The sequence below is a fragment of the Lepidochelys olivacea genome (genome assembly GCF_965140295.1).
Source record: "Lepidochelys olivacea isolate rLepOli2 genome assembly, chromosome: 4".
NCBI lineage: Eukaryota > Metazoa > Chordata > Testudines > Cheloniidae > Lepidochelys > Lepidochelys olivacea.
Genome location: NC_140414.1, coordinates 149,523,377 through 149,539,306, shown reverse-complemented (window position 1 = coordinate 149,539,306; position 15,930 = coordinate 149,523,377). Strand labels below are relative to the sequence as shown.

The 15,930-nt window shown below is 47.3% G+C and overlaps 1 protein-coding gene across 1 annotated transcript in view; it reads right to left on the bottom strand.

Moving 5' to 3' along the window:
- Window positions 1-15,930, bottom strand: part of LOC311519314 (dedicator of cytokinesis protein 2-like) — a 338,844-nt gene that overhangs the window by 200,573 nt on the left and 122,341 nt on the right. The window contains exons 19-20 of the mRNA XM_084625731.1: window positions 13,274-13,371; window positions 1,300-1,389 (exon numbers count right to left, since the gene is read on the bottom strand). Of these exons, the coding sequence (XP_084481857.1) occupies window positions 1,300-1,389; window positions 13,274-13,371 (188 nt within the window). The remainder of the gene's footprint in view (window positions 1-1,299; window positions 1,390-13,273; window positions 13,372-15,930) is intronic.

Sequence of the window (15,930 nt, the reverse complement as noted above, 5' to 3'; positions counted from 1 at the left end):
GGAGGCTGTGGAATCCCTGTTGTTGGAGGTTTTTAGGAGCAGGTTAGACAAACATCTTAATTCTGCCTCAGCAGGGGTGGGGGGGCTAGAGCAGTGGTTCTCAACCAGGGGTACATGTATCCCTGGGGGTACGCAGAGGTCTTCCAGGGGACACATCAACTCATCTAAATATTTGCCTGCAGCAGACAACATAAAAAGCACTAGCCAAGTCAGTACAAACTAAAATTTCATTCAGGGGCTTGTTTATACTGTTCTATATACTATACACTGAAATGTAAGTACAATATTTATATTCCAATTCATTTTATAATTATATGGTAAAAATGAGAAAGTCAGCAAGTTTTCAGTACTAGTGTGCTGTGACACTCTTGTATTTTTATGTCTGATTTTGTAGGCAAGTAGTTTTTTAAATGAGATGAAACTTGAGGTGCGCAAGACAAATCAGACTCCTAAAAGGGATACAGTAGTCTAGAAAGGTTGAGAGCCACTGGACTAGATGACCTCTTGTCTAGGGCTGGAAGGGACCTCTTCTATTCTATGATTTACAGATAGTGTGCGCACAGAGCTCATTTCCCCCCACTGCTCACACCGGCCACATCAGCTGGGAACACCGCAGTCATTCTGCCCTGGGACTCTTACTGTTCAGAACCTTGTTGCTATGGCAGTGGAGTCAGTCCTGACTCAGGAGTAAGCACCTCCTTCTGAGTCACTCGAACTACTGGCTGGAGCACAGCTGCCCTAGCACTGCACTAAGGCATTAGGGCAAGTATTAACTTGGAAGGGAAAATGCTTCCCTACTGAATTACACCACTCTGTGCAACATGACACACCTTAGTGCCGCTCTGGGGCATTGGAGTCAGCACTCACTCTGCAGGGAGAGCAACCTCTACAACCAAACTCAACCTTGCTGGTCCCGTGAGATCTAAAAGGATCCGAGGCCATTGCTAGATGGCTCCAGGATGTTACATGATCTGATCAGGAATGGCAAATCCTGTGCTAGATATCTCAAGAGTTTCCTCCGTCTTTTCTCCCAGTCTGTGATCTCGCCTGCTTTTGAGGAATTTCTTTTGGACATCACTGGTGGTTCCTCTGCTGGGTCAGAACTGGCCACTGCCGAGGAGAATAAAGTGCACTGCCTCCCATTGGTGTAGAGATGGGAGAATGAGCTAATGAGAGGGTAAACAACTGAATGAGTTTGGCAGTACGTAGATCAATTGGTGGGAGCATAGAGGGGTGCAGGGTCTGGCCTGGCCCCACCCATGTTCAGGGCTGGGCAGGGGGAAACAGGAACCTACTTACTAGAGCATCAAAGATGAGCGTATCATAGACATCTGTGGCTGAATTCTCCATCATAATTGAGAACAAGGCATCCAGGGTGTCCTGAAGGAACTGGGGGAGACACAAGAAGAACAGGAGCCTGAGTGATAACCCCTAGTATGATCCCTGACCCATCCCAAATGCCACCTCACCCCAAATGAAAGGAAAGCAGAGGTTGGTTACTTGTACAGTAACTTGAGTTCTTTGAGATGTTTTGCCCCTGTGGCTGTTCCACCATAGGATGAGTGCAGGCCTGTGTGCTTTTCACTGGAGACAGTACAGCAGTGTCTGTGGGCCCAAGTCTTCACACAGTAGCTCCTTGTGTTGCCATACAAGGGCATATAGCAGGGGTGGCCAAGCTGTGGCTCCGGAGCCATATGGGCTCTTCAGAAGTTAATACGTGGCACCTTATACCGGCACTGACTCCAGGGCCGGAGCTACAGGCCCCAACTTTCCAATGTGCCTGGGGTGCTCACTGCTCAACCCCTGGCTCTGCCACAGGCCCTGCCCCCACTCCACCCCTTCCCTGAGTCTGCCGTGCCCTCGCTCCTCCCCCCACCCCTCCGAGCCTCCTGCACGCCAGAAAACAGTTCATTGGGAGGTATAAGGAGGGAGGGGGAGGAGCTGATCGATGGGGCTGCAGTGAGCAGGAGGTGCTGGGAGTTTGTGGGGGGGAAGGGGAGCAGGGGAGCTGATGTGGGGGGCTGTTGACATATTACTGTGGCTCTTTGGCAATGTACATTGGTAAATTCTGTCTCCTTCTCAGGCTCAGGTTGGCCACCCTTGGCATATAGGGAAGCATGGCCCTGTCACCACTCAATTCCTTCTCAATTGCAAAGTCAGAGTTTCTGCAGCAGAGAGGGAGAAGGGAGGGAGGTGGAGCACCCATAGGGTCAAAACATCTCAAAGAACTCAAGTTACTGTACAGGTAAGTAACCTCTCCTTCTTTGAGTATATGTCTCTATGGTGCTCCACCATAGGAGATACCCAAGCAGTACCTCAACATGGAGGTGGACGCTGAGGAAGCAGATCCAAGGCAGTTTGGAGGACTGCGTCACCAAACATGTCAGCTCCAGAAGCAGGCAAGAGAGTGTAATGCTTGGCAAAGGTATGGACAGAGGACCAAGTTGCAGTCCTGCAGAGTTCAACTATGGGAACATCTTTCACGAGGGCTATAGATGTGGACTGAGCCCTAGTGGAGTGTACTGTCGTATTCCAGGAGTCTCACAGCACATTAAGATGCAACCCAAGACCCACTTTGTCAGTCTTCATGTGGAAATAGACTGTCACGTCATCCTCTCTGCAAAAGATACGAATAATCTGGGAGAGGTAGAAGCCGGGAGCCCTCCTAAGATCCAATGTATAAAGGCTGGTTTCCTCCTCGGAGGCATGAGGCTTTGGACAGAACACTGGTAGACAGATTTCCTGATTAATATGGTATTCCAAAGAGGCCTTAGGGAGGAAGCTAGAATGGGGACTGTTGTGATGACCTTTACCTACTTTCACCAGTTCACCTTACAATTAAAGTAAATGTGTAGGCCCAGTTAGCACAACACATAGTGTAACTTCATCTCTGTAGAAAGTAGCAAATGGTGGGTCTGCCATGAGAGCACCCAGTTCTTCCACTTGTCTAGCCGAAGTGATGGCTATATGGAATGAAATATTGGGGGAGAGGTGGTGGAGAGAGCAGGTAGCCATAGTTTCAAAAGGGGATTTCCACAGGGCACTGAGAACCACATTAAAGTCCCACTGGGGCCCCCAGTTCTGTACAGGAGGCAACAAGTTGTATGAGCCCATAAGGAATCTTGTTGTAGGAGGATGGGCAAAAACTGATAAGCCCTTGATGGGCAAGTGGAAGACCACAATACTGGCCAAATGTAGATTCATAGATATTAAGGTCAGAAGGGACCATTATGATCATCTAGTCCGACCCCCTGCACAACGCAGGCCACAGAATCTCACCCACCCACTCCTGCGATAAACCTCTCACCTATGGCTAAACTATTGAAGTCCTCAAATCATGGTTTAAAGACTTCAAGGAGCAGAGAATCCTCCAGCAACTCATTGATAAACCCAGTGTCTTTAAATCTAACAAGTCATCTAGGATCTTGTAGAGCAGAGCTCTTGATGCTTGAGAAGAGGACTGAAGAGAACACCTGGAAGCATTTCCACTTCTGAATGTAAGTTTTTTGCAAGTAGTAGGTGTGACAAAGTAGAGACTGTTCTTAACGTTTCCTCTAAATACTGTAGGGGTACCTCAGTTTCCCCTATGCATTTCTTAAGTCTCTAGGTGGTGGGATAAGGGGGTGTAATTGTTGCAGAGCAAAGGGCCAGTGTACATAAATGTCTGACACTCTGTCTCCTGGCAACTGATGGCCTGGGCCATTCCCCCCCTGCAAGGTGAAAGCTAAAGGATTAGAGAACAAAGGAATCCAGTGACCTGGGAAAGGGACAAAGCCCAGAGGAGGAGGGGCTGGAGACTGAGTCAGTTTGGGGCTGGCTGGGGACGTGGAGTGAAGTGCAGACACGGTTGTCTGGCTCACTGCCCCCCAAAATGGACCCAGCTGAGGGGTCTTGTTCTCTGTACCTAAAAGCTCTGTTTTAGACAGTGTTCCTCTCATCTAATAAACCTCTGTTGTACTGGCTGGCTGAGAGTCACGTCTGATTGTGAAGTTGGGGGGGCAGGACCCTCTGGCTTCCCCAGGACCCCACCTAGGTGGACTCACTGTGGGAAGTGCACGGAGGGACAGAGGATGCTGAATGCTCTGAGGTCAGACCCAGGAAGGTGGAAGCCGTGTGAGCTTTTTGCCCTGAAGACAGTCTGCTCACAGAGAGGAGACTTCACCAGAGTCCTGACTGGCTTCATAGGGAGCAGTTCCAGAGCATCGCCCGGGTACTCCGTGACAGTAGGTTTCTAGCTAAATAGGAGAACTGACTGGACAGGTTAGCTCCATGCCAAGAACCATCTAGGAACCATGCTCTCAGGTTTAAGGATAAGGAATTGGGATGGACCAGCGTCCCTGAGCTCTGTAGCAGGAGATCCTTCCTGAAGGGAAGACAGAGAAGCATTGCAACAGAGAGTTGAAGGAGGTTTTGAGTACTTGTCTTGGCCAGGACAGTGCTATGAAAATAACCCTCACTCGTTCATGTCGCAGTTTGAACAAGGTCTTGAAGATCAGAGGTAGAGATGGGTAAGCATATATCAGGGTACAGGCCAAGGTCTTATCAGGGCATCTCCTAACGAGCTGCAGCTGTACCTTCTCTTGGAGCAGAAGAGGAGACATTTTGTGTTGATTGGGGTAACAAAGAGATCTGCTTCTGGGAGAAGCCCAGGTTTGGCAGATGCTGAGGAAGACAGAATCGTTGAGCTACCATTTGTGGTTCTGATGGAAGTTCCTGCTGATGAAGTCTGCAACTGTATTCTGGAGGCCTGGTAGATACACTGCTGAGATTTCTATCTGATGGGAAACGCACCAGTTCCAGAGTTTTAGCAATTCTATATATAAGGACTGAGATCTTGCACCATCCTGCCGATTGATACAGTACATTGCTGCCCTGTTGTCCAGCATTACCCTGACGGAGTGACCCTGTACACTGTGAAGGAAGTATTGGCAAGCATATCCAATCACTTCTAGCTCTAGGAAGTTGATGTGGAGTGTGGCCTCATGTATAGACCACTTCCCCTGGGCTGTGGCCCTTTGGCGTTGAGCCCCCCTTTGCAAAAGTGAGGCATCTATTGTGAGGATCTCCGAGGGTGGGGAATCTGAGAATGGAGTTCCCACACAGACCTTCACTGGGAACTCCTTCCACCACCTGACAGAGTCCAGAACTTTTGGAGATACGGTGATGCGTTTGGAGAGACTGTCTGTTTGGGATGTACGCAGTCCTAGCCATGTCAGAAGACTCCTGAGACACATGAGCCATGATGAATATGGAGGCATATATGTGGCCCAAGAGTTGTAAGCAGGTCCTTGTAATTATCTGTGGGCTGCACTGTACTACTGAAATCAGACTGGACATAGTAGAGAACCACTCCTTGGGCAAGCAGGCGCTGGCAATTAGGGAGTCTAGAGTAGCTCTGTTGAAGTCAATCTTCTGGACCGGAGTCAGTGTAGGCTTCTTCATATTGACACAGAAACCCAGGGACTGAAATAGGGCCAGTGCCTTGGAGGTTGCCAACTGAACCTCTAGAGTGGACCAACCCCTGAGGAGCCAGTTGTCCAAGTATGGGAATGCTGTGATGCCCCACTAATGTAGGCAGGCAAGTACCAATAAGAGGACCTTTGTAAAGAGGCTTGGGGCTGTAGAGAGTCCAAAGGGGAGGACTCCATACTGGTAATGATCTGAGCATATTATAAAACATGGGAAATGCTTGTGGGATGGGTGGATAGTTACATGAAAGTAGGTGTCCTATAGGCCAAAGGCGATGAAACAATTTCCTGGATCTAGGGATGGAATTATGATGGAATGGGCTTACATTGCAAGAAGCAATGATCTTAAACTGCAGCAAGGGCGGTTTAGGTTGGACATTTTGAAAAGCTTCCTAACTGTCAGAGTGGTTAAGCACTGGAATAAATTGCCTAGGGAGGTTGTGGAATCTCCATCATTGGGGATTTTTAAGAGCAGGTTGGACAAACACCTGTCAGGGATGATATAGATGATACTTAGTCCTGCCTTGAGTGCAGGGGACTGGACTAGATGGCCTCTCAAGGTCCCTTCCAGTTCTATGATTCTATGGCTAGCATCACCATTCTGAAGTGCTGAAAAAGGACATGGATGTTCAAGTTTCTGAGATCAAGGATTGGTCTCCATCCTAACCTTCTTTGAGGACTAGGAAATAGTTGGACTTGAACCCTCTTCCAACAAACTTGGGTAGAACTGGTTCAATCATCCCCAAGAGCAGGAGAGATTGTACCTCCTGCCTTAAGAACTCCTTGGGAGAATCACAGACTCATAGAATTGAAAAAGAAGGTGGTGAAACAAAAATTCCAAATGATGTAAGAAAAGCCACCACCAACAATCCCCCAGTCCTCCAAAAAGAAGAGCCCAGGAAGACTGTTCCTACAGCCCTCAGGATGAGAGCTCTCCTGGCTTTTCCTATGAGACTCAGAATTATGAAGAATACTGAAAGTCCTATTACCGAATATAGCAGAGTTATTATGCTTCTCACTCTTACTATAGGAAATTTCATAGGCATTTTAACTGGATGACTGCTTATCATGCCAACTCTGTCTATCTTCAGAAACTGCTGAAGAGTGATTGGTAACGGGAGAGCAATCTTCACCACAAAAGGACTGATATTTACCAAGAGCTACCATCTAAATTGACTTAAAATAAACAGACATCTGTTTAGACTGAAGTAAAAATTTTGAGACCCTTGAGAGGCCATCTAGTCCAGACCCCTGCACTCAAGGCAGGACTAAGTATTATCTAGACCATTCCTGACAGTTGTCTGTCCAACCTGCTCTTAAAAGTCTCCAATGATGGGGATTCCAAAACCTCCCTAGGCAATTTATTCCAGTGTTTAACCACCTGACAGTTAGGAAGTTTTTCCTAATGTCCAACCTAAACCGCCCTTGCTGCAATTTGAGCCCATTGCTTCTTGTCCTATCCTCAGTGGATAAGGAGCACAATTTTATCACCCTCTTCTTTATGGCAACCTTTTACATACTTGAAAACTGTTATCATGTCCCCTCTCAGTCTTCTCTTCTCCAGACTAAACAAACCCCATTTTTTTCAATCTTTCCTCATAGGTCACATTTTCTAGATCTTTAATAATTTGTGTTGCTTTTCTCTGGACTTTCTCCAATTTGTTCACATCTTTCCTGAAATGTGGCACCCAGAATTGGACACATTACTCCAGTTGAGACCTAATCAGCGTGGAGTAGAGCAGAAAAATTACTACTTGTGTCTTGCTTACAACACTCCTGATGATACATCCTGGAATGATGTTTGCTTTTTTTGCAACAGCGTTACACTGTTGACTCATATTTAGCTTGTGATCCACCCCCAGATCCCTTTCTGCAGTACTCCTTCCTAGGCAGTCATTTCCCATTTTGTATGCATGCAACTGATGGCTCCCTTCCTAAGTGCAGTACTTTGCATTTGTCCTTATTGAATTTTGTCTTATTTACTTCAGACCATTTCTCCAGTTTGTCAAGATCATTTTGAATTCTAATCCAGTCCTCCAAAGCACTTGCAACCCCTCCCAGCTTGGTATCCTCCACAAACTTGATAAGTGTACACTCTATGCCATTATCTAAATCATTGATTAAGATATTGAACAGAACAAGACCCAGAACCTACCCCTGCGGGACCCCACTTGATATGCTCTTCCAGCATGACTGTGAACCACTGATAACTAATCTCTGCCAATGGTTTCCTAATCAGTTATGCATCCACCTTAGAGTAGCTCCATCTAGGTTGCATTTCTCTAGTTTGTTTGAGAACATTATGCTAGACAGTATGAAAAGCCTTACCAAAGTTAAGCTATAACACATTTATTGCTTTCCCCCTCTCCACAAGGCTTGTTACCCTGTCAAAGAAAGCTATCCGGTTGGTCTGACATGATTTGTTCTTGACAAATCCATCCTGTCTGTTACTTATCACCTTATAAGGGTCCTTAGAGAGGGACAGGGACGGATAAATAAAGTGGAAGTGGATGCAATAACCCACACTGACCACCTCTAATTTGTCTGAGGTGATCTGCTCCCAGGCAGGTGGGAAGTGTAACAGTCAGTTTCCAAAAGAGGGATGGACAGTAGAGTTGTACAGTAGAGGATCCTGAGGAAAAAGTTGCTCAACGCCTTCAACCAAGGCGTCCAAACAATCTCTTATACAGGGGTGTAGACTGGGTAGTTGTAAAGGGAGGTGGTTCACTTTTCTGAGGTTTGAATTTCCTCAAAGGCTCCAAAGGGCTAGGAAAGGCCTGGTGTGCATAATGCTGGAACATTGTGGAGTTTAAGTTCTGCTAAAATGTCTCTTTATTGCAGGCACATAAATTCCCAGTGACTGTAGCATTGCTCTTGAATCTGTAAGGATATAGAGTGAGGAGCTTTGGCCGTTCAAAGGCAAAGTCTTCAGTTGCATCAGCAGCACGGAGAACAGTCCACAAGGAGGCTTTTGCAATCAACTAACCCTCAGAGACAGGGGGTTGAAATTGGTCTTTTTGTGGCAAGTGTTCAGTAAAGTGTGTGAACTTAGAATAATTTCTAGACTCACCATCAAGGCCTGGTGGTTTCCAATTCAGAATTGAAGAGCTACAGATGAATAGCTCCTCCTGCCCTGTAGGTCTAATCATTTGGACTCTTTGCCCAAAGGAAAGGGTCTAGAATGAGCCTGGCTTTAGTAACGCTTTTCATTGACCAAGTCCACAGCTAGGGAATTAGGGGCAGGACGGTGGAAGACGTGATCCATTCCTTTAACTTGAATATTTTTTATATGCCCACTGGCAGGTGGGCTGAGTGGTGGCAGGTGTTTGCCACAGAGCATGTGCAGGCAATAACAGTGCCTCATTAATTGGTAGGGCAAACTTTCCCTGGGGCGGGGTGATGTTTAAAATGTCTACCGGGGGTGCTGGGAGTCTTGTACCTCTTTTCATGGAATCCGGATGGAGTCTGCCAGGTGTTTCTGGAAAGGTCCTGGAAAGCCTTAAAGTCATCAACATCAGAGGGCAGTGGTGGCATTACTACCTCATATGGGGAGGAAGAGGACCTGGCTGAAGTAGGGGAGTTTTCTTCAGTCTCTGACTCTTATTCCTCTTGTGCTTTTCTCAGTACCAAAGAAGTACGTGGTACCTGAGGATAGTCTTGGCGCCTGTGCATAATGCGGTACCGGTGCGTGTTGGGGTTTGTTTCTAGCTGGCACCCTGTAAAACTGTTCACTGAATTGCTCCCTGGGGTTCCAGTACTCCTCAGTCCACTGAGGAGTGGGTTAGGGGAAGGGTCCCCAAGCGTATTCATATCCCCGATTTTGAGCGTGTTTGGTGGGCTCTGGAAGATCTTCATCCGTAAATGGACTCAGGAGAGTGTGATGCAGAGCCCTGCACCAAGACCTCAGAGTCAGAAGTATCCTCTCCTGGGTTAAGATGGGGAGCCTCAGGCATCAATGCCAGTACCAAGGATTGGAAGCCCAATCAAGAGACATGTTGCAGCTGGCGGGGCAGTACCAGAGAAGGAACTCTAGTAGACCTCCTTAGTAGGGGAGACTCTGGCTCGTCTGAGACTAGAAGGTCCTCCAGGGAAAGGGATCTGGAGGGTGGTGGAGGGCTATGATAGCCTATGTTCAAAGCCTGCGTCAGTACCAGAGCAGGAAACATGGATCAGGGAGGAGATGGTGAATGTGATACCAGAGAGGTTAACAAAGGGTCTTTTCTGACCTTGGAACTGTAAGAAGGCAACAGTAACAGTGCCCAGGGAGTAGTCCTGTATACAGCACAGTGCTGAGAGGTGTCAGAAGGAACCAAGATAGAAGCTACCCTGAGAGTAGAAGACTTCTCCACACACCACTTCTTATGCAGTACTGAGTCTCAGTAACAGTTGCAGACAGAGTTTCCCAGGTGTGAGATTTCTTTCATTTATCTGGAAAGTGAAAGAGGCTTTTTCCCCCTCAAAGGCTTAGTCTCTGGGGCTGCTAACTGGTTTCCAATAGTCACCAAAGTGGCCTGAAATGTTCAGGCCGATGTACCGGGGAGACGGGAGCAGACCCCTCAGGAACTAGGGATTGTACCATTAGGAGGAATGTCCCCCTAGCCTCTGTCCTTTCTAGACCTGCCTTTAAACACTGAGCAGACCTTGCACTTGAATGGGATGTGGGTATCTCCAAGACACTGGTGACAGCTAGAGTGCCTGTTTCTGCAGGTAAAAAAACCTGTGGCAGGCCTGGCAAGGCTTAAATGACAGGTGGGGTTTTCAGCATGACCTGGCATGCCAAAGCATTAACTAAAGTCCTGAAAAAAGGAGTAACCCTCCTTTGAAAGCACAATTGTGCTGAAATAAAATTAAAATGACAAAAATAACCAAAGTAAATAACTAACAAAGAACATTTCACAATAAGTGAGAGAGGCTGGAGGCTGCAAAATGCTCCATCTCGAGCTGCAGGTGAGTGGCAGCAGGTCCACAGCTCCCTACATGCCTCATAAGGGAGAACGAGGAGCTGCTTGGCACAGGCTTGGGCCCGCAGACACTGCTTTACAGTCTCCAGTCAAGAGTGCATGGGCGTGCGCGCATCCTACGGTGGAGCACCCACAGAGACATATATTCGAAGAAGAACAGAAACAGACTCCTCAGTCCCTGCGCAATATTGGTGCTTATAATCTGTTCCCCTCAGTTTTCTCTAGTACGGTGCTTCTGGCCTAGGAGATAAACAATTTTTTTTAAATTAAAAAATTCAGATTTTATTTAAATCAGATTTCTTTTATTTAAAATAAATAAGTTTATTTTTTATTTAAAATTAAATTTTAAATTGACAACCTATGTTAGGGCCTAGATTTATTATAATGTATTAAAATAATTTAAATTAAATACAAAAAAAGAATATTAAGCAGTACGTGTTTGCTCTCAAGTTTTAAAGTAAGTCAAAGCATTGAACTGGTGGAAGTGACTCACTCAGAACTCAAACTAGAGTTTGTTGAAGGGCTGCACTAGCTTTTGATAGCAGTAGCCTCTTCTGCAAGTGCAGAGAATATTTTCTTTTTTTCCGTTTATTCAACTAGTCCCATTTAATGGCCAGTTCATTCAAAGTTAAGAAAACAACTGGGAATGGAAAAAGCAGGAACGCTTATTTTCCTCTTCCAATCTATGTATAAAAAGTAGGTATGAGAGGATGAAATCTGAAAGTCCTAAAATCTTGAAGGACGTTGTGACCAGAAATAAACAGTTCAATTCATTAACTTTTATAAATCAGTCTTAAATGCAAAACATGTTTTGATAAGCTTTTCAGTATACTTTTTTCCAGTTTTCAGCAAATTCCAGGTAGTTTTAATTAAAAATTGTGTGTGCATTTTAATGAATTTGAATTTCCATTTCAAATAGAGCTTGATACAAATCACAAGTAAAAAATTACTCATCATCAAGTAAATAAGAAATGCATCATTCAACATTTTCTAATACAACATTTTCTAATAAAAATGAAGAAGCTGAATAAATGTAAGTTAAGCTATATAATAGCTTAAATTAATGTGTATAGATACAGTGCGTCTTCCTGGTTAGCAAAAAGAAGCACCCAATTGAGTGTGAAGACTACATTTGGCAGAAAATCAACATATTTAATGGTTTCCAACCAATGAGAATGAACCTTTCTTTAGGAACATTACAAATGCAAAACATGGTTAAAATAGATGACTTGAAAAGGTTTCCTGCTTGCTGATTTAAATCATGATTAAAATAGGTCATTTAAATCACTTTGATTTAAATCAGTTAACCCACCCTATCCCAGCCCTTCCCTGGAAGACAATTTTCCAGCCTTATCCATCTCCCTGACAGGAGGGTTCTCCTCATACTTGGCCTAAATTCCCTCTTTTCTTTGTTTCATTTGATCCCTCCTCATTCCACCATGGTTCATGACCCTCAGATATCCAGACACTACGCATATCTGCTACCATTTGCCAATGAAAGGCAAGTTAGAAGCATCATGGCAGCATTTCACTGGCCGTTCATGACCTGCAGGAAGGCTGTGCAGGATGTCTATACAAACCCACACTGGAGAGTAAGAAGTTATGGAACAGCCCTGACCAGACACCCCTGCAAAGCCTGCAAAAGCTGGAGGCTGGGCTGTAAAAAGGGGAGCAGAGCAGCTCAGAGACAGGCAGTGGAACGGAGCAGGTGGCTGCTCTGAGGGGAAGTTACTGCCCAGGAGCTCATTGCCTGGCACTTGACAACACAGACCTGTGCAAACCCGTAGGGGAGAAGCAGGAGTCAGAGTGTGCGGGTCAGAGACTTGGCTGGAGTGAGTTACTCTGGTAAGCTGAAGGAGACTGGGGTAGGAAGTGTTTCAGGGGGTGGGGGAGCGGAGGGGGAAGCAGCTTGGCACCCCAAGATGTAGGGTGTAGCTGCCCACCACTGGGCCCTGGTCTGGAGCCCAGTGGAGAGGGTGGGCCCAGGCTCCCCTACCCCCTCTGAGAGGCAATACAACAGGAGCCTTCACCTTCAGTGAAAGGCTGACTGGGAAAGACTGTGACTGGTCAACGGCCTAGCCCTCAAGCCTCTGTGCTAAGGGGAGGACTGGAAACCCTTGGGGCAGGGACGCCAAAGGACAGGGCTGAGCTTCAATGGGGAGATGTCCTGCCAGTGCTCACGTGACCACTAGGCAGCACTGTCAGTTGTTGTGCACCTTCTGCAGTGTGGTTTCTGAGAGCTACCAAAATCTGCAGCCTTTCCCAGATTAACCCCCTCCTGTCAGTGTAACACGCCACACATCCCAGTTGTTGTGGCTCCCTGGTCTCTTCCCATATCTGCCTCCCTCTGCCGGTGCTGCACCCAGCCCAGTGGGCCCTGATTCCCCGTTAGGCCCCTTGGATGTCACTACAGTATGAGCAACTACTCAGCCCGTGACCCCTCAATATTTCTGTGGCTCTTCTCTGAGCTCCAGACAGTTTGTCAGTAACTATCTCTCTGGCAATAAGGTGCCCAGAGCTCAGCATCAGATCCCAGGTGGGGTTTTCCAGAGCTAGAGAGAAAAGGACAACCCTTCCCTGTTCCAGGCTGGAGCCGACTACACACACCACTCAGTGTGGCACGGGCCTATATCCTCACTGCTATATCTTCAGCTCCCTTGCCCACTCTTCCCCTGGCCTGCTCACCAGGCTTTGCCTGCTGAATCTGCACTTTCCAGTTCTCTCTTTCTAAGGGGGGTGGAAAGCGGCAGCTGTTTAGAATGGGGATATGGGATGTTCTTCCTGTGGGACAAAGAGGGCTGGCCCAGGAGAAGCTCTGCCAAGGCTGCCAAGGACCCTTCTTACCTTGATGACTTCTCCTCCATCCACCTTCATTAGCTTCTGGAGGTTTCCAGCCAGGAGGTTGGGCTTCGACCGCCACTTCAACAGCCCCAGCAGGTCAACTGCATGGAAACAAACTCATTCAGTCAGTCAGTCCTTATTTTCTATCGACCTAGGCACTGACTGAGCCCTTTAGCTGCACCTCCAAGTCAGCCAACCCTCCCTGTCCCCCAACCAGCTTCCCCCACTTCCACTGCCCAAGTCAGCATGAAGAGATTCAGAACTGAATCCTCTGCTGAAACAGAAAATGCTCCCTATGAGGAAAGGGGCTGAATGACCCTGGCAGGAGTGACTGTGGCATGATTCTACACTCACTCCCACCAGTCAGGAGTAATTCCACTGAAGTCAATGGAGTGCCAGTGATGTGAGTGAAAGGAGAACTGGTCCCTGCTGGCTTTCACAGCTTCAATGCTATGTTAATATGAGATGTGGCATTTAATTTCTGCATATGTTACATGGGGAAAGAAAGAAAGCAAAAAAACAAAAGAAAAATCAAAAGTGGCCTGGTGGATTCCTTGAGTGACAGAGTCTCCTGAACGAGTGCAGCTCCTGCTCCAATTCCCATCTGCTCACAGCTCAGAGGGAGCCAGGGTCAGCCTGCATGTCAATCAATTTATGCTATGGCCAGATAGGCCTATGGCTGCCCTGACAATATGAGTGCTTACACATCTATCTCTGCTTCCCTCCTCTCTTCTTGCACTGAGCTAAAGCTTCACACTTGGTCACAGAGTCCTAAGTAGAGACTGCCTGAAAAGCTATGACCTCAACTGCAATCACACAAAAGCACCACACATTCTAGGACAGGACCACTGTGAAAACTGAACAGAAAGTCTCCACTAGCTTCTGGGTCCTGTTGGGTCACTATGTTCTGTGGCCACATTCTGGAAGCAAACATCCAGACATACACCTTTCAACCGGCCAGTTTGAAAGATTAAAAATACTGACCTGTCAGGAATCAGGGCCTGCAGCAGAGCCAGTCTCCAGGTGGCCTCATCAGTATAGCTGGCCTGCAGCAGGCTGCCTGATTGGTCACACCATATAATTAGCTGAAGGGGACAGTGGCCCAGTTTTTAAGCCAGCAGCAGCAGCAGCTACCTGGCTGCTCAATGCTCATGCCTAACGCTGTGCCTGCTCCTCTCTTACCTTGTTCCCGCTGCTCCTGCCTTGCCTCTGTCCTGCTGCTGCCTTGCCTCTGTCCTGCTGCTGCCTTGAACCCCTTTTTGCCTGCCACCTGCTTGCTCCAGTTCCTGCTCTCCGGTTTGATTAATGATTCTGGCTTGTGGCTACTGACTCCAGCTTGACCCTGGGCTCTGATATCCTGTTCCTGACCTCCTGCTTGAGCCTTGGCTCCAGCTTCTGACTACTGACTCTGGCTCTGACCCTTGTCCCTGGCTCGGATGCTTGGGTCCCAAAGCCTGCTCCAACCATTCGGTCTGATACCTGCTCTGACCACTAAGCTAGACCACCCTCATCCCAGTCACCTGAGAGATTGAACAGCCCTAAAAAATTATGACCAGGGGTCCTTGGAGCAAGCATGGACCCCATTAAGGCCCCAGCAGAACTGGTGGATGCTGTCCAGAATGTGCAGGAGCAAGTAATTGTCCTGTAATCACAGAATTTGGCTTTGCAGGTGCCGTTGCTCTGTTGGCTCCCCCAACTCCACCCCCACCCCAGAGCCGAAGATTCTCCTGCCTGACAAATTTGATGGCACACAGGACACGTTTTGGGTGTTTGCAAACCAACATCAGCTCCTGTTCTTACTATGCCCTCAATCATTCCAAATGGACCAGACCTGTGTGGGGCTCATCTTAAGCTTGTTGACTGGGGAGGCCTTGGCCTGGGCTTCTCCCCTCCTGGAACAGTCCAGCCCCGTTTTGTGACAATTAGGGGAATTCATTCAAGCCACATCCATTATCTCTGATGATCCCAACTGTATATGGACCACTGAGACAACGCTTCAGGCCTTACAGCAGGGAAATAGACCCGTTACCAAATATGCCACTTCATTTCATTGTTTGGTTTCTGACGTCGGGTGGAATGAGGCAGCATAGCACCAGCATTTCCACCTGGGATTAAATTATATAAAAGACAAGCTCACGCAGGCGGAGCCTCTGCCTCGTTTGAACTATCTGATTGACTTGTGCATCTGAATCGACAATTGCCTCATGAAGCGGCACCACAAGCGTACCTCAGTTTTCCAGTTCATGACATCCCAGCCATGGGGTTCTTCTCTGGTACCCAGAAGTCACCTACTACAGGACAGGCCCAACAAAGAAAATAACAGAACGCCACCAGCCGTCATCTTCAGCCCCCAACTAAAACCTCTCCAACGCATTATCAAGGATCTACAACCTATCCTGAAGGACGACCCACCACTCTCACAAATCTTGGGAGACAGGCCAATTCTTGCCTACAGACAGCCCCCCAACCTGAAGCAAATACTCACCAGCAACCACACACCACACAACAGAACCACTAACCCAGGAACCTATCCTTGCAGCAAAACCTGTTGCCAACTGTGCCCACATATCTATTCAAGAGACACCATCATAGGGCCTAATCACATCAGTCACACTATCAGAGGCTCGTTCACCTGCACATCTACCAATGTAATCTATGCC